At 40.4% G+C, this 25,509-nt stretch overlaps 1 protein-coding gene across 1 annotated transcript; it reads right to left on the bottom strand.

Moving 5' to 3' along the window:
* Nucleotides 1–509: 509 nt before the first annotated feature.
* CRACR2A (calcium release activated channel regulator 2A) lies at nt 510–23,900 on the bottom strand (the record flags this gene model as incomplete). The annotated part of the gene is made up of 8 exons (XM_010141071.1): nt 510–837; nt 2,199–2,290; nt 3,074–3,119; nt 5,421–5,492; nt 7,487–7,674; nt 13,077–13,172; nt 16,055–16,145; nt 23,754–23,900. Coding segments are annotated over 8 exons (1,060 nt in total), but the record flags the coding sequence as incomplete, so codon positions are not given.
* Nucleotides 23,901–25,509: the final 1,609 nt, after the last annotated feature.

Below are 25,509 nucleotides of genomic sequence, written 5' to 3'. Positions count from 1 at the left end.
TTGGGTGGGACCTACAATGATCATCTAGTCCAACTGCCTGACCACTTCCGGGCTGACCAGAAGTTAAAGCAAGTTATTAGGGGCATTGTCCAAATGCCTCTTAAACACTGGCAGGCTTGGGTCATCGACCACCTCTCTAGGAAGCCTGTTCCAGAGTTTGACCACCCTCTCGGTAAAATAATGTTTCCATCCAAGTCTGAACCTTGCTGACGCAGTTTTGAACCATTTCCAAGTGTTCTATCACTGCACAGCAGCAAGAAGAGACCAACACCGCCCTCTCCCACTTCCCCTCCTCAGGAAGCTGTAGGCAGCTGTGTCTTGCCCATCAGCCTCCTCTTCTCCAAACTAGATAAACCCTTGACCATTCCTCACAGGACATGCCTTCCAGACCCTTCCACCAGTTTTGTTTCCCTCCTCTGGATGCATTCAAGGACCTACACATTCTTCTTACATTGTGGAGCCCAGAACTGCACACAATACTCATGACAAGGTCCCCTTTGCCCCCTTACATTTGACAATGTTTCCTTCCCCACAGGCTGCTCTCTACAAGATGATGGTGAGTGTTCCATTGATTGTTTTGTGGTTTTCTTATCCATTTCCACCTCAGAAGAAGCATTCTCATCTTCTCCAGTCCATCTGTTCAGCTGCTTATCAACCAGCCTGTCAAGAAGCTGGGGTAGGTGATCTTCCTCAATCGATATTATTCTTTGAAGATGAGGTGATTTAGATACCCCTCCAGTAGCTCCAGCATCAGACTCTACAGAGGGAATTCCATTCAGTCCAGCACCATTCCTTGTCTTTGAGTTACTGAAAACATCCTCTTCTTCAAATAAATGGCTAGACAGAAAAAAAAGTAAGTATATCCCAGAAATATATTGGACCTGGATTCCTATTGTTTTGTTCTAGCGTAACTGAATTTCATCTCCCATGTTTTTTACTACTCACAGCAAGCATAGTACATTCAGTCCAGTATCTACTGAAAAGTCAGCTCATCATACAATGTGTATATACATACATATATATATATATATCTCATGCTTGATAATGATAAGCAGCACAGGCAAAACTAATCATTTACAGGGAAAACCTGAACCAGAATACAAAATATAAGATTAATCTCACATTTACCCTCATGGAATAGCTAAGACAAATTTCTCTGTGGTGATTTCCTCCTCTCCTCCACCTCCTATTCTAGAAGAATAAAACAACCCTCCCAAACCCAGACCCTTTCTGTGTGTAATCTAATTCTCTCTCTAGCAAGTAGGAGGGAGATGGGTTCATTTAATATGGATGAAAAAAGGCTAAGTGGGTATTCAACAAAAGGTGGAGTGTAGATAAAAGGGATGTAAAGTCTTCTCAGATATGCACAATTGCACCACGGATGCAAGTTGCAATAAGAGAAATGTTGACTAGATAGAGGGAACAAAATTTCCCCGTGAGACTGGCATAGCAAGGGAAACCGGTGCCCAAAGAGGCTGTGGGACCTCCATCCAGATATTCAAAAACTCAGCTGAACTGAGCAACCTTACCTAGTTTTGGAGTTACCCCAGTTTGAGCAGGAGAATAGACTAGAGATATGGAGCAATTATGCTCCCCTTCTAGTACTGAAATTAACTAAACTGTGTCTCTGAAAGCTTTCCCTCCTTACACCTCATGAGCCTGTGCCTGCAGGGACATAGTCTTGGCTGCTATTTCAAAGTGAAATACCAGTCTTCTTTGCAGCTCTTCTTGTCTGAGGGGAAACACGCTAGTGTTTCACTGAGATTGCCATCTTGTTCCTGTTGATTTCAAGTTTACAACCATAGAGTTGAGAATTTAATCCTCCATATTTTACTAGTTCCACGTCCCACACTTTAGAACAGGGCTGCTGTCTTCTACAGTGAGAGGGGCGGAGGTATACTCTTTGAGGGAGATACCGAGGACATTGCACCACATCAGCACAGGGTAATGGGAAAGCTTTTGTGCCTCCCAGCATATACTCACCCACAATGGGTCTTGCTTTTGCAGATAGCACACTTGTTTTATATAAAATTTTCGTCTCTTTATTGCCAAATTTCTTACAGAGCACAGTCATCTTATAGTGACAGACACTTTAGAAATACATGCTTTGAAAAGGTATCAGAAAGAAAACATTTCACATCTTCTTTCTATAAGCCTCATCGTATTCAAACCAGGAACCCATGAAAAAAAGTTCTTACCTGTTAGGCAGCATCTTGCCCTCTATGTATTTCCCAATGACAGACCCTGATCTTTGCTTCCAGCCAGCTTTTGAAACAGTCGTTTTGCATTTCTGCAGAAATACAAAATACTTCTTACTAATTTACTCCTGATGTTCATTATGGATAACTGCCTTCATTCCTAATGCTTAATATAATGCAAAGAAAGTTAAAGAAAAAATTGTGGAAAATATCCTAGAGGTATAAATGCTTCAAAACCCAGAACATGTAAACTCCAGATCCTGCAAGAATTCATCTGCATTTTAAACTAAATGGACCACAACAAAACAGCATAATGTCATGCAAAGAAGTCAATAGATACGGTTTTTTTTACACTAGCAGCTTCTCGTAGGACTAAGATCACAAACAACTGTAAACTAAGTGGCCTTTGCCTCCTTAAGCCAGAGTACTTCTGGAACTTTTTAGGGGCCCATTCTCTGCTGCTGGATAAAAAGTTAATGCAATCAGCTCGCACCCAGTACCGATAGGTATTCAGGTGCTGGTTCAGGTACTCAGATAGTGTCCTGTTGTGTAAACGTTCCAGGATACTAGCTACTCTTGACTGAATAGATTAACACAATTCAATTATTCAATTTTTAGGTTATTCCATCCTCTCATGGCTGCATCCTTAGCATCTTACATCTCCATTAAGATAGCCACAAATTTGTAATTCTAGAAGTGCAGCTCTTAAAATTATTCAGAAAATTTAAAAACCTTACTCTCAGTGAGAAAAAGATGACATAAATTAAGAATGGGGCAACATCTAAGAAGCACAAGAGTCTGTCTCCGGCACAGCCCTCTGATCCCTGTTCTGATATGTGTTTGCTCAACCGTGTTTGAAAATCATAGTTGTTTACCTGTAAAAACATGTCACGTTCATCTTTGAGATGTTTGTTCCTTTCCCTGCAAAGAGAACACAAATAAAAGATACACTGAGGCCAAATATTTAGAACTGCTGACTTTTCTACTCAACACTAACAGTCAGACTGGACAGTTGGCAGACTAAAAGGCAAGACAAATGCACTTTAATTTGGCGTATCTCCACCCTTGATCATGCTTTATTTATATTCTCAGCGCAGCCAGTTCCCTGTCTGGGTCAGTGACTCTCCAGCAGGGCTATGACGATTAACGTCAGCTGGCATCTGGCCCTCATTCTGCAGTTTATCAAAACAAATGCCTTAACACACAGACATCAGTTCTGGTCAATATGCCTTCACTTACTCTAAATCAGAATGTTTAGTTTTTCACCGTAATGATGACTTCTTAATGTGGAGAGGGTGTAATGAACACTGTCCCTATTCATCTAGTGACAGCTGTAAAGGCCACATGTCCCTCTGAGGGCTACAGTTGCGGCTGGCATGGAACAATCTTCCCAGGGAACAAGTGGAGAGGGTGTAATGAACACTGTCCCTATTCATCTAGTGACAGCTGTAAAGGCCACATGTCCCTCTGAGGGCTACAGTTGCGGCTGCCATGGAACAGTCTCCCTAGGAACACATCCATCTTCCTTTCATTATGGAGAAGAGATGAAAATGTCAAGACATGGAGACTCCGGACAATCACTGAGCTCTGATCAGATCTGACAACACACCCTGTCTCCATCTAGTACCGGCCTGGCCAAAAAAGCCTGAGCAGCCATTTACGTCCTCGGTGAACAGCAGCAACCTCTGCTGTCAGATGTTTCTGCCTATGGCCCCGTTACCAGCAGCAGGCAAGATCCTGAAGGAAATGCCGTCAATGAAGGGCTACAGGCAAGCACAGTCTATAGCCTGTACAAACGTCACACTGAGCAAACAAAACCGAACGTTGCTGCATGCTAGAAAGACGGTTACCACTGTCTGAACACAACTCCAAACTTCCAAGTCTGAATATAGAAATTCTACAGACAAAATTAGCTAGCTATATTTTGATACAATTTTACAAACAAATATTTTTAGGAAAGAGTCTTCATTTTGGCTGTACTCCTGTCACTTCAGAAACAACAGAGCCTTTTAGCAAGCTTCAAGCCTCCTGTTGTCAGGAGGTCAATCTCCTACCACACAACCAGCTTAGGACAGTTCACCATTGTTCTGTTTTACATTCGACTTTTGGAACGGCGATTGTCCTACAACAGCAAATCGCCAAAACAGGGCAGATCATTCACGTGTATCGCCTTCTACTGTGTGCAAGAACGGGGCTTACAAAAGGCGTGTTGTCTTATCTGACCACTTCTGCTATCTTTTGTGGTGTTATCCTGTGGCAGGTTGACCTTGACTGGCTGTCACATGTGCATCCAGCCTCTCTCTCACTCCCCTTCCTCAACGGGATGGGAAAGAAAGTAAGATGGAAAAGCTTGTGGGATAAGATAAAGACAGGAAGACTGCTTACAAACTGCTATCACAAGCAAAACATGATGAGACGATGAAAAACAAAGACAAAACTAAAATCACCTTCTCCTCGCCCCACCTTCTTCCCTGACTCAACTTCATTCCTGCACCCTCGACTTTTCTACCTCCTCCCAGTCTCAAGAGGAGCAGAGAGATGGGGAATGAGGGGTTGTGGTTAGTTCCTAACAGCTCCTCTCTGCTGCTCCTTCCTCCTCACACTTTTTTCTTGCTCCAGTGTCCGTTCCCTCCCACTTGTTACAGTCCTTCACGAACTGCTCCAGAGTGAATTCTTTTCATGGGGCATAGTCCTTCTGGAACAGACTGCTCCACTGTGGGACCCCCATTGGCCACAGTTCCTGCCAGAAAACCTGCTCCTGCATGGGCTCCTCGCCAAGGGTCACAGCTCCTGCATGAGCTCTGTGCAGGCTGCAAGGGAATCTCTGCTCCAGTACCTGGAGCAGATTACATCCTCTCCTCCTTCTTCATTGACCTTGGTGTCTGCAGGGCTGTTTCTCACACATTTTTTTCTTACTCTTCTCTCTCAACTGCTGTGCAGTGTCTTCTACCCTTTCTTACGCAGGCTTTCCCAGAAGCACCACCATCTTGGCTGAGGGGCTCAGCTATGCCCTGTGGTGGATCCCTTCGAGCCAGCTGGAACCCGTTGTGTCCGGCATGAGGTAGTTCCAGTCTCTGCTCTCTGGCACAGAGACTGCCCTTGCAGCACGCCTCTGCCTACACTTGGAAACCTACACCCAGTACATATCCCAACATAATTTCATCCTTTAACGTACCACTTTAGAATGATGCAAGAAGTTCTGGAATGTCAGGTCTGCATTACCTTAAAAAATCCAGCTGCTTCAGAAGTCCTGACTTCTCTCTCTGTAAACTTTCTGTCACTCGGTACACCTCCCTGTAAAGAAAAAAAAAAAATAGTTCCAACCATGGTAACAACACTGCCAAAATGCTTCCCCCAGGAGTATCCATATTTGGGACTTCAGCTTCTCCAAACCTGTAGATTTTAGTCTGCACGAATGGTTACTAATTTTACAGAAGGTTATTCTATATAAGGCCCATAGTGCCACAGCAGTTTGAGTTAGCAGAGGAAGGAGTATTGGATCTTTTCAAATAAATTATAGCTTTATAATTTGTTCATCCGGAGAACTTAATATATGCTGATACTGGCACTTGCACCATCCAGAGAAGACATACTGCTGAAATCCTTCTCACTCACGGCCACTAAAGACCATGTAACATTTAATCCAAAACTAGAGTTTATCTTGTTGCTGGATCCATATGTCAGGCTCACGCATCTACAATCCCTACGATTTCTTTTCAGTTCCTGACTTTAAGTTATTCAGCCTTAAACATTGGACACAGAGTCTCAGATTTTTAACTCTAGATTTACGCCATTTACTTTGACTTAACACAACTCAGCGTCTGACGTGAAATGTTTTTTGCCTTTCATTGAAGCCTCAAGTTCTTCCTGTGCACAGTCTGAACATTACACCTGCTTCAGCAGCTCAGGTCTTACCAGACTGATACAGATGTTTAAAGCAACACTGCAGGTGCAGTTGAGTAGGGCTGAGCTCTAATTCCATAAAACACTATTGAATCCAAAGTGCTCTGTAAATGCAGTAGTATTATTCAGCAGTCTGACCACTGGGCAGATTTCCTCTGTAGCTTTAAAACCAGATCATTCCACAGTCTTTGCTCTGGATCTGAAAAGAGAGGCCTCAAAGAGGAAAAAAACCACCTTGAGGAGGAATATTTCTGCTGTCTACTTCCAAAACACACACCAAACATGCAAACCTAAAAATAGTGTTCTAATCAGTGCCCATTCTTTAACAATAATTTAGCAACAAAGTTAATTATTTCTACCCTCAATAAAAAATAATTAGTAATAACTAAGTAGAGTTTGGCACAAAGCTTAACAGAAAAAGAATACGACATTTGTGATTTCATCTATTCTGCTCTATCCTGAAACATGCCAAATAGCCAGACCTCCGAGTCACGTAGTTCATTGCTGAAACGTATAGAGTCTGGCAAGGTATGCACCATGGCCTGGCACCTATGTGCTCTCCACTGGCAACAAGAGGATTTTACAGATCCCTGAGCATGTTTTTAAAACTATCTTTCATTAAGTGGACTTCAGTGAACATTGCTGTCAATTACAGCTTCTGGGTAACGTAACTTGTTTCGTGCAGAAGGCTGAAGCAAGATAGGTAGGTTGATCTGTCACTTAAAGGCCATTTACATGCCTTGAAACAAGAATTGTAAATATTTCTTTGCGAAAAATTCCTTCCAATTCAGAGTCAGAATTTGAAATCCAAAACATTTGAACTGGAAACCCCAGAATAATGGTTCTTGATTGCCATAAGGCCTTGTGTGAAGTGTGATTTAGCTACATGAGCTATGTTTTATCCTGCTGGCCAGGCTCCTCACTCAGAAATTATGTACTAGACTTGCTTTTGATGAAGAAAAGAAGCACGTCCTGGCCATCTCATAACCAGCGTATGTTCTGAGATCAAGTTTCAGATAGATTTAGCTTTGAGGAGGATGGAGCATGATGTGCCACAACTGTAATTTCTATAAGGAATCCCACTGGTATTTCTAAATTCAGACATACTTCTTAACCAATTAGACAGATTTTATTTCCAAACACCCTCAACAAATGGGGGGTGGGAGGACACTGACATTTTGAAGAAGAAGCAAAAAACTCTAGAGAAGCCAAATATGCCACAGAAAACATGCCGAATTACTTGGGGGGAAATGACTAGAACAGCACTTGGCTTTCCTGGTGGTTTCTGCTTATGACACAAACTTGAATCACAGCACTGGATACCTGAGAAGGAGGCTCACTGGCATGCTAAGCAACCACTAGAACCACTGCAACTAGAGACTTACATTTCCTTCTCCTCATGTAGTCTTGACGCCTCCTCCTGAAGCACCTGCAACTGTTGTTGAGCCAGGCTTAGTTCATGAGATGTTCTCTCCAGGTCTGACATCAGCTCCTGGTTAGTCAGCTTCAGCTTGGTGTTCTCTACTTTGGTTTCTTCTTTGCCACTTAGAAGTTCTGTACATTGCTGCTCTAACTGGGATGGAAGAAAAGAGAACAGGAAATACTCTAAGTAAGTGAGGCGTCTTGGTGTTGAGGCTTTCGGTTTCAGTCTTAGAGGTTAGTTGAATACAGAAGCTATTTCTAGCAAAGCCAACATATGAATAAAACACATATGGTGCTCTTCCACTGCTCTGTACAGTGTACAGATGTTAATTAAGTTATACAAAACCAAAGCCATTCGCTCTATGATGAAATTTCATCCAGTTCAAAAATGCACCAAGACAAACCACAAAAAAAGGTGTTTCCAGAGCAGACTAGCAGTACTTACTTGATATTCACAAGTGCTATTTTAGACAATTTCCCACAATGACAAGGCCTACACAGAGTGATTCAGAGTTCTCCCTAAAAACTGTTAGATTTAAATTTGGTAGCTGATAAACCTTCCCATCGCTGGTAATACCAACAAGCAGTAACCTTTCTGCCACCTCAGCTCAATCTGCCAAGATCTGTGAATTAGAGCTTTTTTATTCACTTTTATATTCACTCTCCAAAGTACATACAAAGGAAAGAGACCCCATCCCTATGAAACAGGTAACAGCAGACGACAGTGGTTTCTGGTATGTAAAGAAGTTGCACCTGCTTCTCCCTGACTAACTGGGCAAATTAAGATGACAGAGCAAAAGTTAAGTAGACTAAAATTAGTCCATTTCATATTAGGGAATGCACTGCTGACCTCAAGAGATAAAAGCTGGCGTTTAATTTAATTCTTTTTTTTTCAGTATGCATTTTAAGGGATGTGAAATGTACTAGGAGCATTACAACGATGCCGGTTCCATCATCCAGACTGGAGACACAACAGAGGACTTTGTTGGAACTCTCACTTTGCACATCCCATCAAACAGTGCTCACCCGACCCAAAATCTGTTGTTACGCAGCTCTGCCATGACGCTGCTCTTGTCCTAGTCTTGGTTTTGAATGTAACCTTAGGGCCCAGATTCAAAACAAAAGCAGAAAATACTTTGTCTGGGATGATGAAAGGTCGGGAACAAGACCAGAGTGGGAGCACTTCTTTTAGCAGCAGCACCAGCTTGACATACTCACTGAACCGCAGCCTCGGCAGACCCTCAGTTCACGTGGAACACTGACCAGCTGGGCATCGAATCACGGCTGAGCAATGTTGGTTTATATTGATAGATCAGTTCGGTTCCTGAGTATTGTTTCCATTCCTTTTCAGAATGAAGTTATTTATGCTAAGTAAAAGACCAGATGCTTCAGACCTTCTCATTCAGAGGACTGGTCTTGGAGGAAGCAAAAAGTGATCACACAAAGATGAACTTTCAAAAAAGATTGAGAGCCACAAATTGCAGGCAGAAATACCACTTACAGAATACCATGACCCTCTGAAAACTTGCACAGAGACTGGCCTGGAAATGTAACTGCAGTGGCAGCCATCATCACCTCCAGAATCATAGGTACTGATGTTCGAAATATTTGCTATAAATCCTTACTATTATGAGAAAAACAATTTTGTTGAAACTATGCTCAATAGCAGATGCTCCATATATTTAAATCCCAGGACACGACAAGAGGCAAAAGGGTTATTTCACAGCAATACAGAACTCCTTCCTTTCACTGTATTTATACAATCCTGTAAGTGATGTCAAATGCTACTTTTAAAGCATTTATTTAAAAATCTCCCAATACAGTAGAATAAGTCATTAGAATAACTCATCAAGTGGATGCTCAGCTGTTAGAGAATGGCATAGACTCTGTAGGTTCTAGCTGCTGCTTATTTGAGCTGCAGATTGGCTCCCATAGTCATCAAGTAGATGAAAATTGATCGGGAAAGGCTCATGGCCCACAGTCATATATAAGAAAATTTAGGGAGCAGAGAGAATTAATCGATCACCACAGGTCAAGAAGAGACATAGTAGCTAATGGTCTATATTGGAGATGGGGAGTGGGGGAGGGAATGTTTTGACAAAAATGGGAGGAAAAACGCACAAGTTTAAAATCAAGCAAAGAACTGGGATTGTCCAATACAAACAAACTGTGCTGAGGACAGCTATTGCTGTCCCTCAAAAACACAAACATTAAGCACACTCCACGCATTCCATCGTTCTTAGCTCAGCATCCTTTCGGTACTTTTTCCTCTTTTTTTCCTATTTATTTCAGGTGCACATGAAAGATGAAACATTATACAGTGTTACAAGGCTGGGGATTATTTTGTTCTTTATGGCTTTCTTACCAGTCCTATCACTTGATTCGCACTTTCTGAGTGCTACTGATCCATGTTCTTACGGTCTCTCACTCACAATCCCAAGATCACGCTCTTCAGGGGCTGTCATCAGCCCGGAACCCATCAGAAGCAGCACAGTAACTCTCCTACATTGTACCTAGTCCACACCTACTTCCTTCCCCTAATAAAGGATTCTGTGCCCTAGATGTTATGCTGGACATCCTCTGAATCCAGTGTCTCCTCCTGAGACATCCCACCACACATCCCTTGATGAACACTACTGAGAATACCTTGTGCTTTACCTAAGCCATGAAGAGCAAACCGACAACTGAAGCTCATGGAAGCCAGCACAAAGGCTTAGCCAAAGGAATTGTGGCCTACAGAAGGCCAGTCAACATGGAATCAGATTCGTATTTCAGTCATGCCAGGCAGAAGACCCTCTGTGTGTCCAGAGAAGGGCAACAAAGGTGGTGAAGGGTCTAGAAAACAAGTCCTATAAGGAGCAGCTGAGAGAACTGGGGATGTTTAGTCTGAAGAAAAGGAAGCCAAGGGAAGATTTGATCGCTCTCTACAACAACCTGAAAGGAGGTTGTAGTGAGGTGGGGGTCAGTCTCTTCTCCCAAGTAACAAGAGATAGTCCATTTCGCCTCAGGTTGCACCAGAGGAGATAACACCAGGGATGTGAGGAAAAGTTTCTTCACCAAAAAGGTCATTAAGCATTGGAACAGGCTGCCCAGGGAAGTGGTTGAGTCCCCATCCCTGAAGGTATTTAAACCATGTGTAGACGTGGCATTGAGGGACATGGCTTAGGGACCCTGGCAGTGCAGGGTGAATGGTTGGACTTGATGACCTTAGAGGTCTTTTCCAACCTAAACAATTCTATAATTCTATAAGGAAGACTCCCTCTGGCTAAGTAAGCAGAAAAACCAGCGAACTCAGCTTGCCTGTAAGTTTTCTTACACATTTTTAATAATTATTTAATATTTAATAATTATTTCCAACACAATTTAATAATTATTTCCAACACAGCAATGAAAAGAAAAATAAACAAGAAAAAAGAGAAAAAAGGCAAGAAAGAAAAACAGAAAAAGAAAAAAGAAAAGAAAAAATGAAGACTTATTCATGAAGTTTGGAAAAAAGCATTAGTCTCACTCCCAAGAGGTTCTCTCATATAACCAAGCATGGAAGTTGTAATTAAACCGAGCTACCATTACTGTCTGCAGGAGTACATTTAATTATCAAAGTATATTTCCACGCAAGAGGAGGAGTCCAGAGTGACTGAGGGCTCTGCATAAGGCAAACAAACACTAGACAGGCGGAAGCTAGCCTAGCCCACGTTGATACGTAGGTGAATGAAGAGTAATACCAGGAAATGAGTGGGGTTACAGTATTATACAAACAGATCTGAGGAAAGGCGAGAGTCACTCTCAGAGATAATCGTTAGGAGTTAGAAAAATATATGTACAAAACACTGTCTCTAATTACACTGAGTTAAGCACTCAAATAGACAGATGAGGTTTCTATTCCAGAAAAAAAAAGGAAGTATTGTGTATAAGATTGATAATGGGTACCGATCAGCTGGCTGAATGACAAAAGTTTCGAATGCCATCAATCATCTGAATAAAAGTATCTCATTCATCACATTATTAGAAGTAGCGAATTCCATTTGTCCAACACAGCTTCCTTTCCGTAAAAATAATATGAGATAGTGTAATTTTTACGGTACTATTGAGATCCTGTCCTTCAAAAACTTGTTGAGACTTATGCAAATAAGTCAGGGAGAGGGAAAACTATAAATAACAGAAACTACAAATAACAATCACAGTAATAGGATTAATTACAAAGGATGCAATAAGTAAAAAATATAAAAATGAAATTAGATTAAAAAAATAATGCTAATGAAAATAAGACATTGTTTAACGTTCTCCAAGAAAGGCAATAGTAGACGATAGGCAATGTAGACAACAATCATAAGATAAACCTTCCTGATACTGCTGCCTGTATTATTTGATTACACTAGGCTTAAAATGCAGTGTAACCCTTTGAACAGCTTCTGTGTTTTTGATACCAAATTTAGAACACATACATTTTAGAGAACCAGAGGAAAAGGGGTTTACAGAATATTGGTTGATAACTAAGTTTTAAACAAAGCTTTAAAGCCAAAACAACCAAACCAAACCAAAACCAAAACCCGACAAAAAACCAACAAAACACTCAAACCCCAAAAGGGATAATATTAAAATATAATAACTACAAAAATTACAGTAAATAATTTCTTTGATTTTCACAGTTAGCTTCAGACTAAGAATGCCTGATTTGTGTGCACCAACAGGTATCTTCAAAGTGCAGATTATTTCGCTGTAGTGCTGCAGTGTGGTAAACAGCCTGTGTAAAGACACACCTATTCTGATGCACAACAGTTCTGAACAAAGGTAATTAACATCAGGCCATTGATTTCAATTATGTAATGCCCTTTTAGATCAGTCTTACATGCTCATCAGCTAAACTTACATAGTTACTGTAAGCTAGAGGTTTGTCTCCCCTCTTAAGTACAATCCCACACTTCCCATCAGCTTCAGCAGCACCTGGATTCATTTCTCAGAGTAGGATCTAAAAACTACACGCAACTAGGAGACTGCCCTCAAGCTTCTTTTTCCTGTTCCTTCCCTTCCCCTCTTACTTCTCTCCTGCTTCCCAAAGCTGGCACTCCCAAGTACTGCTGCCAGGAGAAGAAATTTTCCACGTATTTTATATTCATATTCTACAGAGGGAATTGGTTTCACAGCGTTCCTTACAGTCCTTCAAATGCCAGTGCTACCACCCTTCCCTGTTGCTAGTCTTTCATGCACTGACCTTGGAGACACTTTCAGCAAGTTCACACATGCAGAAATACTCTGCTTCCCCAAGCAGGTCATGTAATTTGAGAAGGAAAACACATCAGGATTTAATACAGGAACTTGACAAGCTGTTACCAAGCAAGAGAACCAGGCACTGCTAGAAAACTGTCATCACAGAGAGATGTATCAGGAGAAGGCTGTTCAGGAGGGAGCATTTCAAGTTCATAGCGTCACAGTTTGGCAGAACCACATCACACCAGCTTGCATTTCTGGGCCCTAAAAGAGTACCTAAAGAAAACCATATCAACAAATAAAAATTATCTCTTTTTTTTTTTTACTCTGGAGGATATCAGTTAATACCCTTTTCTGTTTTTGAACCAATTGTTCCAGTTCTTGTTCTTTTGACAGGAGCTTCCCCTCCAGCTCTTGACTGTAGGACTGAAACCTCTCTGTGTCCTGCAAAATTCAAAGAGAAATGGATTAACAGAACAGCACGGTTACGTCAGCAGGAGATATAAGGAATCAGGCATGAACATAATAGGGAAGATTTTTGCAGTGAACATAACGAGCTCAATTTAGGGATGAATCTAGACTCAGGAGCTTCTGGAAACTGGTCTAGGGCAGCAATTTGAATGACTGCAGTTGCTACCAGATGTGCTGATGGCACAAGAGTAGGCATCAAGTATACAAAGTGAAGGTCGAAGTCTTCTGTCTCAGGCACAAGCCTTAGGTTGCTACCAGATGTGCTGATGGCACAAGAGTGGGCATCAAGTATACAAAGTGAAGGTAGAAGTCTTCTGTCTCAGGCACAAGCCTTAAGAGCTTACCCAACCTAAATTAACGAAGCTAGAATGCATCCTCCTACTTCCACCTACACACACTCTCCATCCTCTTATACGCTAGCATTCATGTTCATCTGTTGCAGCAGTGAGCTGTTTCAGAAAGCTAAACGAGCAGCAAAAAAACAGCAAAAAAGTTAATTAGCTTTCTGCATATTTGATTTCCTGAATCAGACAACTGCTGACACAGAGAATTGATGAGATTGCACTGACGGAAACAACCTGGACAAATTTAAATTATTATGGAGTCAGGCTGTAACTCACCAGACATCAGGACTGATACGGGAGACACAGGCTACTGACAGACAGCACAGCAAGTCAGGCTGAGGTAAAAGAAACAATATCTGCTACCTTTAAAATCCACTAGTAACAACTAAATGTCACAGATGTTCCAGAAGAGATCTAGGCTTCAGGCTCTGACACTCACTTAGTGATTTTCTCAACCTGTCCACTATCAAAGTATCCTGCAGTCACTGGGAACTCCCCGTCTTATTTGGACTTACTTCTTCAGACACTCCTCAGATGAGACAAATTGCCAGACCTCCCCTGACTAAAATGGGGTTCTAGCAGTTCATATCAGCTGAGCATGTCTTATTCCTCCACAACAGGCTTCTATTCTCTAAGGTCCCCAGGCAAATGTCTCTAAACAAATGTCTAAACAAAAATAAAAACTCCCTCCAGACAGCAGTGGTTCCTACGTGCTTTTCCCCTTCAGCAGTACACCTAATGGAGTAATCAAATGTATGCGAACTGGCTTCTTACGGGGAAGAATAGACATCCAAGCGAAAAAGACAGACTAACTGCCCCTTTTGTACACCCTTCAGTCAGCAGGGTAGTAAGTATGGTAAATAGCTACAATTTGTACTCATTTGCATCTTAACAATTTCTTTAAATGTATTCTTCAAGAGCTGCTCTTCATTCAAGCCATAATAGTTCCCTTTTTATATGGCATCAATGCATCTCTCCAGGCTGTAAAGTCTTTGTGAGACTTAGCATTAGAGAAAGAATTTAACAGTCAGATATCCCCCAATCCCAAATTAGTCATGCCAAGAAACAATACTTCTTGAGTGTCTGACAACCATTAGTGTGAACGCTGACTAAACTGTAAATAGCTTCAGTGGGAAGCTTTAATGACAAAGCTTGAAAGAAATGGCTTTACCTCAAATCTACAACTAATTAGGAGATCCAACAATCATAGCTAATGGAAAAGTCTTTGTTGCTTTAGTATTTTCAGTACAACTTCAGCTGTGGGCTATTAAGAGCGTATAAATCACTTCTTCCACAACTACTGCTGTCAGGCGAAGTTACAAATAGTTTTTAACATTCAGCTGACATAAAAACTTTATATAAAAGGTTCATCTCATCCACGACTGAAAACTGCTCTCAGCTTGGAATGGAAAAAACTTGAGAATTTATCAGTTGGGTTCACTACTGTGTAAACCAAGTGAAAGGACTGGTTCCTTAGACAGCTGATTAAGGTCCTTTGTGCTCTAACACCTTTTATGTCAGGAAAAAAAAAATTAATATTTGAATCACAAAAGGATTTTTTTTATATCATATCTGATTGAGAAGGAGGCAATAACTGTTGGAAATCCACTAGTTTGGGCAACATTTCATGTAACGTGTTGTTTGAAGCCATACATTGGTTTCAAAAAATCGTATTATGTTACTGATTTCAAGACAACAACAAGACATGAGCCAGTAGCTCATGACTGGTTGTCCCAGGCCTTCATCATTTCCATACTGAGAACTCAACTGGACTAGTCCCTGAGCAACTTGATCTAGTGTGAAAGTCAACAGCAGCATAGGTGCCTTCCCACCTAAATGATTCTCAGATGACTCTTTCCTGGAGTGTACTGGCAGATCTGGTTAGTTTCCTTGTTTTAGGAGAAAAAACAGGACAGAAAAATCTATAGAACAGGCTATGAAAGCAGTAGAGGACATTTAAAGGAGACTTCACAAGAAAAGAGAATTCATTCTGAGGTGTTCTGGAAGCACCATGGCAGTGGCAAAAGAATATGATCTACTTATATTTTGCAGACAGCTGTGGTGGTTTCAGAAACAACCATCACTTGATTTATTTCTTGTTGCTCTTCAGTGAGAATTCACGCCCTCCCTAAAACAGAGACTGCAGAACTCAACAGGATTAATGCTCCTCTGAATAACCTCAAGGAACATTTTTTCCTAGTTGTGACCAGAAGTCGAACCTGTAGCAGCATCAATTATACAATGAGGTTGTAGCTCAGCTGACTTTCAAAGGAATGCCAGCTGACACAGTATGCCAGGCACGGAGCACAGGACATCGATGCTCCTCTCATCCAAAAAGTCACCTAGTTTGAAGCTACAGTGCCTAGATCGGCAGTAATGTAAATGATGGTTTTTCTTACTCTGTTGTGAAACACATGTTGTGGGCTTCAACTGCACACCCAGAATGAGGATAAAACCACTGCAAGAGGGAGCAGAATCCACGTCCACAATAACAAAAAGACACTCACTCACTTTCAAGAGAAACTGCTCTTTCTCCTTTTTGATTTGCTGTTCCATTTCCTCATAGAGATGTTGAATTTCTTCATCATAAGCAGCAATCTTCCTAATAAGAAATAAAAGTAATCTGAGTGGGTCTTGGTAGCATTACTTCAAGTCATGGCTCACATTAGAAGTTAAGCCCTACATTTCTGCCTTAACACAAGACTCCACAGAATATTCTAGGGTTACGAAAATAAGAAATTTTGAGCAGGAAAGGTCACAGATTGGTTTTTAGGGGTCTTTTTCTCATGGAAGAAAAGCTTCAACAGCTCAAAGGCTAATAAAGCTATCTGATATTTCCATTATGCAGTTTTAATGACTCTCAAATCTTAGGTTTAAGGAGCAGAGCTTTCTAGTGTCAATACTAAGAATTCCAGAGCCTGTTTGCCAGTTAGAAGGCCTTTCATTTGCAACCTCATCTTTTTCCTCTGGAACTGCACTGTTCAGCATTCCAGCACATTGAATGAGGTACTTCTATCATGTCCCATGGGGGCTGGACTAGACGACCTTTAAAGGTCCCAACCCAAAACATTCTATAATTCTACGCCTAAGATGTTTTAGTTAGAATGGACTTCTTGAAAGCTGCCTTCCTGCCTCTCTAACAGATTTGCTGAAACAAATTTGAAAAGCCCAGTGAAGGAACAGAAATAAATATGCTGTACCTGTAAACAGAAGTAAATATGCTGTTCCTGACTGTAGGAAAAAGGAGGACCTACAAAGCTCACTTTTTCCAATAGAATATTGCAATTAATATCACAGCAGTTTGATACATGAAGGATTACCTTGAGGAAATGCTTCAGTTTGGGCAGAAAAAAAATCAGCTGTTGAAAGGGAATGAGACAGCTGCTTTGATCTGCTTCTATTCTATTTTAGTCTAGTCTAGTCTATTTTCATTAATCCAGAAACTGAAAAGCGAAAATCACTAAGATTTTTAATAGAGATTAATAGGGCCTTCATATGACACTGCTCTATATTCCCCCACATTTCTCTTGCTAGAGCTATTCCTTGACAGTCTGCAGAATGCATCTGTTACAAATAAAGTACATACTCTCCTGGGGCATCCATATCAGTAAGAACAAGAGAAGGAATACACTGTAGAAAAAAAAAAGCCATTAATTTTGTAATATGGGTAGCTACCTTTTTTTTTTTGTACCTAATGTATTGTGGGAGTGTGAAAATGTATTCTATGTTTTCACTTATTAAGGGCCCGATTCTCTTCTCAGTTAAAGCCAAGCAAATTGAAAAGAAGCTTTAAAAAATTACCTAAGCTAAGAAGGGTGAGAAATACCAGAAACAAGACTTTCTTCCCCCTGTCAAAAATGAGAACACTTGACATTGCCAGCCTGCCTTTTCAGTGACAGGTAAAAAATGAGAGGGGGAAGGCATTTTCTCAGGATTTTCAATAGCAATAAACAAATACCAAGCCACACCAATTTGAGGAAAACAATTGCTAACATTTAGATTTTTGTAAACTCTGATTATCAGAGAAAAGCAGCCCAGAAAAGGGTCTCTTTACATGACTGCAATGCTTCAAACTGAGTGACAGAAAATCCAGAAGCCCTTTTTGCTGCCAAACTCCCCTTATAGTGTAAAGTCAGGACGTGTTCTGATCGCAGATTTTATTTTCTTAAAGCTAAGAAAATGCCTCATAAGAAACTAGTATGCATCACTGGAACAAAATTACACAAAGAACAACAATTATTTAGAAAGGTATGGCAGAGATGCTAAGATCATATTTAAAAATATTCATGCAGTATAATGTCACTTTGATCAGGGACAGATTGACTATGTACTGAAAGACTCTGTAACCTTGCACAGGCAGAACGCATTACACAGCAGTCGATGTTTCCATGGGAATCATAAAGATTTTCTTTGCTTCTGAGTAACAGGGAGAATAACTTTAGTGCCGTATTATTAGGCCACTGATTTAGACATTTCTTTCCTCTTATTTGTTTGGAAGCGGAGGATACGGCAGCACTATCATCCTACATCCAGAGGTACCTCCTGGATGAAAGGAATCTTTTTAGTTGGTCTGGCACATCAGCACATGCCATTTCTGCAGGCTGAACACTCCCCAGGCCTTTCGTTCATGGCTTACTATTCCTAAGTCTGATCGAATTAAACAGAAAGATAAAATAATATCTTGTTATAATCAGACGTGTAAGCACAACAATTGTAAGTCACATAACCAACAAGCAGCAGAAAAAATAATCCAATACATTAGCTGGCAAATATTCCCCACATGCAGTCAGGGGAAAATAATTAAAGCCATAAAGGCTTCATTGTTACGGCAAAAATGCAAAATGTTTCTTGATTAAAATCTCTATTCCCCAGGATGATGCCATCCAGTTTTACTCAATGTGTAATTGTATAATTTCAGCAATATTTGATAATGCAATCTTTCTCTTTCCAGGGATGCTGTGGAATAAACAGAGACGGAGACGAAAGGCAGACAGTGCTGTTGTTGAGCACATTAACCAACGCGGAGTGTAACGTGAGTTCATTGAGTTCAGATGGTACGTACAGGACCAGCACCCTCACAAGTAGCTCATTCATGTAGCTGCAATGTGAATTGTCGGGGTTTCTCAACTGCTATTCGTGCAGTTTGTTGCAATGCTTCTTCTTTCCCTTAAAAAACAAAAGTGATTTGCACACTTTGTGCATTAATCTTCTGAGATGCCCATTCTCCTCCCGTGCACCAAACGTGGACTCTGACACTGTCCCATGCTACGCCCAATGAGAAGCAAAGCAGCAGACAGATCTAATGGCAGTTGAAGATATTAACTGCTCTTTCTCATCTGTTTTAAGCTTCTTGTTAGTTTTATTAAATGTTCCTGCTAGGGGTTTGAAGAATAACAGCTCCTTCTTCAGCCTAGTCATTGTTCTCATAGTTTTGTAAAGGTCTATAATACCCCACTACAGGCTTTACCTCTTCACTCAAGAGATCCTACATTTTTAAAATACCTCTCTCAGAACAGCTGTTCCATTCCTTTAACCACCGAGTTGCCATTCTCTGTACCTTCCTTCATTCTGTGACATTCTTCTTGTGTTGCAGAGACCAGAACTTCACTGAGTACTCAAGATGAGGATGCATCAAGATGCCATGTAGTGTCCAAAATATGCACAGCATTGTATTGGTTTGTTTGGGGGGTTTTTTTGTTTGGTTTTTTTTTTTTTTTACTTCCCTTGCACCCTGAACTGATGATTTCAGGAAGCTCTCTGCAACAACCCCAAGGGCTTTCTCCAGAGTTGTAACTGCCCATTCCAAGCTCAGCATCGTGGAAGCATGACAAATTATTTTCTCTTCCTTACATTTATCTACAACAAAGTTCACCTACGGCTTTTTTTCCCACTTGGTACATCATCCTATTATTTAAAAAAACCACTGCTAAATTTAAGAAGCCATCTAGCTTTAAATCAGCACTTAAATACACATAACAGAAAATCAAGGAGAACTAACTTACACTGGCAAAAAAACCCTCTATCCACTGTGTAGGTGCCAAAAGCGAAATGGATGAATGTATGGAGCTCCTAGTCCACAATTTCAGTGCATCGCTTAGCTATTGCTGATCCCAGGATGAGACCAGATACATGTATGGTGTTTGGTGTGATACATTACTACAGTAAAAGTCTCTCACTTTGGTTTAAATGAAAAGAAACAAAGAAAAAAATTAGTATTTTTAAAAGGAAAGGGTTTAAACCTCATCTTTTCATCCTGCCTTAAAATTCTACAAATATAGGCAATAGCTCGTCACCAGTTCCTTTATGATGATAAACACCAGTGAGGAGAACATCAGTTCTGGGATAAAAATTGGCCGTTTCCTTTATTTTCTTTAAAGTGTATTCAGTTCTGTGTAAAAACTCATCAGCAGTATTTCAGTTATTGTCCTACTGAACCAGAATTACAGATCACCTAAAAAGAGAAACATGCCCATGGTTATTTGGCACAGAACATGTCTGATGCTCTGACAGACCTCTTGTGCGAGTGTATCACGAATATATCTGATATCTTGTTAGGAATCTATGCTGAAACCCTTAACTCAGGGATCACAGTGGTAGGTTTTCAGTTTCTTCTCCAACAACCATTTTAACTGCTTAAAATAAAACATAAAACTGAGGTGAAGTTAGTATCTGACAAAATCAGAGTGCATCAGTTTACCTGAACTAAAGCAGACCTTTAATACTAGAAAAAATCATGGCCTGTTACAAATTAATAAAACCAGTCACACACTAAGCATGCACAGTGCCATAATTTAAATGTTCAGAGGACAGAAATACTAGTACCTATAAGAGGGTCAGCAGCAGACAGTATAATATGCGAATCTGTTCTTCAAGAGTATTTGAAAGTTACCAAAGTTTTCTCCTAGGAAAAACCCTTACTTGGCATACAGAAAGTTTCTTTAAATAGATGTGCTCATATATATATATATATATACACACACACACATATATATATAGAAATAAATATGTATAAATAAAAATTCACAGGGAGATCAACCCTACGCCTTTGAGTAACACCTAACAAAGTACCACAAATTTCCTCCATGCAAGATCACACCGCATGTTATACATATGTATTACAAAGTTATTTATAAATTTACTGAGCTCCCCTAGAACAGGTTTGTAAGAGATGTTAACACGGCTATAGAGTAAATGCTAAAGCGTTGAGTTGACCAGGCCTTAGCTTGAGGATTAACTGAACAGGGCATGAGAAACTACTGGACATTATGTGAGAAATTGCTGTATATAAAAAATAATAGTGAGAAAGTGACACTGGTTACAGACAGCGCCCTGGTGGACGGCTTGCACAGCTGTGCTAGGAGGACTCGTGCAGTAAACTTCACAGCTATCTGAAGGGGAGTGCTTGGCACTTTTTGGGAAGAAGAATCTCCCGAAGGAGAACAGCATCTAGATAACCACATCAGTAACATCATATAAGAGCAAGATACCAGTAACAGAAATACGAGATCTGCATACAGATGTAGAAAACCTGGGACCAATGTCAGAAAAAGTACTTAGGGATAGGTTTTTTGGTTTTGAGGAGACAAGGATAGAGAAAAGGACCAAGGTGGATGTGAAGGCAGGGTATGCGGCTTAGTCGAGTGTACGCAATCTGATGGTTAGCAGAGTTGTCTGGTCAAGCCCCGCGTCTGATTATCACAGACTACACTATCTTCTTATCACATCACATTTCTAACAATGTGATCTCGGTGTCTGTTCTGTGTGCATGCTATTCATTAGCATATTTCAGGCTGAACTAGCCAGCAAGGAGGAGGAGATCTCCATCTGGGAAATCTCAAGGTCTGAGCTGATGACTGGAGGTAAGGGGACTAGGGTCTCAACATGGGCATTAGATAAACTTCAAAAGCATCCTGCTAATATCTGAAGGACCTGTGACTGTTAATGAGCGAGCAAGTGAACACATTCTGGTAGCAAATTTCAATAGAGCTGAACCAGCCAGTGAGCAGGAGGTCCACAGTAAGGGCGGGGAAGGGCTGCATGTGTGTATGTTTTCGCTAATAAAATTCACTCCTGATAAATTGGATGGGATCAGGCTGTCATCCTTCATGTTTGTCAAATGCTGCCCGTGTTTTGGTGGGTGCCAGTAGAGGCACTACTTTCTAAGCAGTATTAGTCTGCGTAGGCCCCCATGTGAGGCGTATCTGCATGTGTGCGGAGAGTATACATTCAGTCCCACTACTGGCTGGACCTACAAACGGGAACAGCAGCAGCGTACTATACTTACTGAACCAAGACAGGAGGAAACCCCTGGGTCTCTTAGACGACAGGATTCAGGTTCGTCACTGAACGTATGCATGTGTGAAAGCTCCAGAAGACAAAAAAAAGCAGGTATAGAAGAACGGTATAGATTGACACCACAGATTGGCAGGGCATAGGGATCCCAGCACATACACATGAAGCTTCTCAGAGCATCCTGGTCAGGAAAAAAGGAACAACTTAAGACAAAAGCACAGCCTACATCCAGGAAAGGAGACCAAAGGCTGAAAGTAGCCTGCATTATTGTCTAATGACTGACAGGAGTGAGTCAGGAGGGAAAGATGAAAGATTCTCAACTTCCAAAGGGTACCATTGTCACCAAACAAGAAGAACCCAGAAGACATGATAAAATCTCAATAACCAGCATCCCTTTTCTTCTGTGACCCCACAGTAAATCCTAGCCAGTCTATGTGAATACATGCATCTTCGTGCTAGCACGTATGTGGGTATAAAAAAAGAAATTTATCCCCCTCCATATAGACTTGTCTTGAGCTTTGAAGCTTTTTGTACATAGTTTAAAATAAAAGAGGTTATTCATCCCCACTGTTACCAAAGACAGTATCACTCCTCTGATAATTCTGACTACTTCCAGCTATTGATTACAAACAAAACAATGATCTATGTGCTGAAATTTGAGGTGGTATCAGGAGCAACAGAAAGAAGAAATTAACTAAGACCTGCTTTTCCTACAAAGGCATTAAAACTCAATGGATATTTAAGACAGAGATTTCATGTCAGCCAGAAAAGTCAGGTAACGCTAAAGTATTATCCATGCACCTCTGTGCTGACCACAGCTCTTAAACTAATTTATTCATTCAGTTCCCAAAAAAGACAGAAAAAGTTGGAAAAAAAAAATCCTAATCCGAAATCACAAAGCAAACCCCTCACCACACATGGTTGTTAATAATCTCTAGCCTAAAACGGACAGCAAACTAAAACAACTATCTCCGTGCTGTTTCAAACTGACTGTCTGAAGGCTAAAACCACACTTGTAGACTTAGATGATAATGCTGCTATCAATATAAGCCAATCGTCTTTAACAACCGTATGTTATTAGTTTTGTTCTTTCTTCAGAAAGCTTCACATGCTCAGAATTGCCAGGAGAGTGCTGGAAAATGGAAGTAAATGTTCAACAACGCATTTGTCTTTATTACTCAATCTTCAAGAATATGAAATTCGGAGGTGACATTTTATAATAAAAATCCAGGGGAACTTCCACTATAAGCATCATTTTGCTTTTTATTTAGATTTAGCATCACAATTTTTGTCCCTCTAGATAGATACATATTAAAGGATGATCTATTACTTTTTAGTTCTTAAATATTTGTTTTTATAGTGTGTTTTATACATTCATATATATATATCCATTGCTATGGGTTTATATATAAAACAAATATATATTACTATATTTAATACATTTGTTTTCTTAGCTCACATTTTCACTGGTATCAGTACTTTGTCTTGCTTTAATATCTTAAACCTCTTATTTCTCTGGCCAGTTAATCCAGATTTATAGCTTTTCTGCACGCAATGTTTGCAAAGCACTCAGGCAATTTACCAGATTTGCTGATAAATCTGACTGTCCTCTGAAATCAAACTGATTAACTAGAAGTAACTTGCTTAAAATTGTCTTAAAACTGCAATGTAATAATAGACATCCGCGAAAGAATTTCAGTCAACAAAATCGGGAAGAGAGAAGCTAATATCAGACAGTTCTGCATTATAAATAATATAACTGTTACTCTTCAGGACTATTAAAATTTTATATTACAGGAACTCTTGTGATTATAGCCCTTAATTCTTCCCTGAAACACCTTGTTTATTTCCAAGGTTCAAATAGCATGTCAGATGGTTGTAAAACTACACAAACTGTCCAACAAAGAGAAGCACTAACTTTTTTAGAGCGCATTCCAACTCGTTCTTTTCATTATCTGCTTCTTGAAGCTGGGAAAAAATTCTGACCAGGAACTCTTCAAAATTGGAAAGTAAATGAGGTTCTTCTTTTCTCAGCTGCAACCAAAGTTGCTTCACATCATTCTCACTGAAAGAAGAGATCATAAAGGATTCATCAAGAGAGAACACTTCTCAGGCTGCAGCACAAGATCACAGCATCCTAGTGGATGGAGGCTTCGTGGCATCACTAGTCAGAACACAAAGCTTCTAAAAAACAAAGGCTGCTTAAGCAGTGCCACTTTTGAAAAGGATGAGGTGGGTGGGAAATGATGGAAATCGCACTTATTCAAAAAAAGGCATCATAAAATTTGGCCCAGCATGACTACAGAGAATCACAGGAACTGCTGTTTAGCGGGTGCCTTGGCAGACACTTCATTTACACAGGAATGGATAAGAAAGAAGACAAAAAATGAGATACGCTGCACCACACCATCATTTCTATTAGAAGTAAAGAAGTTCCCATAAATCTAGTGGAGAGGGGGCAGTGGGAAAGCTAATAAAAAACATTTCCTTATGAGAAATAAATAAGACTCAGCCTCCTAAGTTACTTAGACAAGTTAACAAGTTGCATTTGTACTGTGTTCTTCCATTTTCAACCCATTTTAATTCCATGGTAGGACTGCTACAAAAATCAGAACATTCTATCTTGAAAATTCTGATTTAAAGGTTTACCAAGAGCATTTGTTTCCAAATCTGTCCAGCAGATACTGGAGGAAAAAAAAAAAAAAGTTCTACTGTGAACGATAACAGGTTTTTTAGTACCTTGCCAAAATTCCTCTGAACAACTTCTTTTGTTTCTTCCTGACTCATTCTCTTCCATGTGCATTTTAAGTCTGAACCTAGCCAGCAAAGAGTGCTATATTTAAAGGACAAAGTGAGAATAAGGATAGAAAAAGCGGGTGATAAAAACATCTTCCTGATGAAAGCCTTTCAGGATGATGACTGCCAATCAACTCTTTCTTGTAACAGGCAGTCAGGTGCAGAGAAGCACTGATGAGCACTTTTATTTCATGGTAAGGATCACTGAGAACATTTCCTAAACATTCCTCATATCTGTCCAGATTCTCTCCCATCTTTGCCTCGCTCTTTTTTTGATCTGGAACATTCATTGTGAGTGACCAGTGAACTTCAGGCCAACAGACAAGAAGCTCTGAGAACAGGTTTTGTGTCGTGTGTTTCACAGGGAGTCATCCTGGCCGTGGAAGAGGTATTGCTATCAGAGAAATCACAACATGCAATTACGCGTGGAGGGGAGGAAAAACAGAAAATGGGGAGAAAACATTCTTTCGTAGGGATAACTGGTGCACTTTAAACACAGCCCGTGCCGAAAAAGTAGTCATCATGCATTGTTCAACTGAAAATCAGTGGCATCTGTGGACTACCTGTGGATTACCTATGTGGATTATCTATGTTCAAAACCCACGGTATGTTAGCGGGTTAATGGTATAGCTTTCCTGTGGCACAAACACACATCTCATACGCTGTAGTACAATAATTTTTCTCTTGGAAATTTTGGTAGAAAGGCATTTTATCACCTCTGACAACCAAGAAAATCAATTTTAAAAGAATCACTGTGTTACTCAGCAGCCTTGGTTCTCGTCATTCACCTCGGATTCCATTAAAATCAAACCCAGCACTGAATCATGAAAGATCATATGCAATCTATTACTATTGCGGCGAAGACTCACTCATCCAAA

The sequence above is a fragment of the Buceros rhinoceros genome, unplaced genomic scaffold (assembly GCF_000710305.1).
Source record: "Buceros rhinoceros silvestris isolate BGI_N320 unplaced genomic scaffold, ASM71030v1 scaffold15968, whole genome shotgun sequence".
In the NCBI taxonomy this organism is placed as follows: Eukaryota; Metazoa; Chordata; class Aves; order Bucerotiformes; family Bucerotidae; genus Buceros; species Buceros rhinoceros.
Note: the sequence above shows the minus strand (reverse complement) of the source record. Positions and strands in the feature narration are given on the sequence as shown.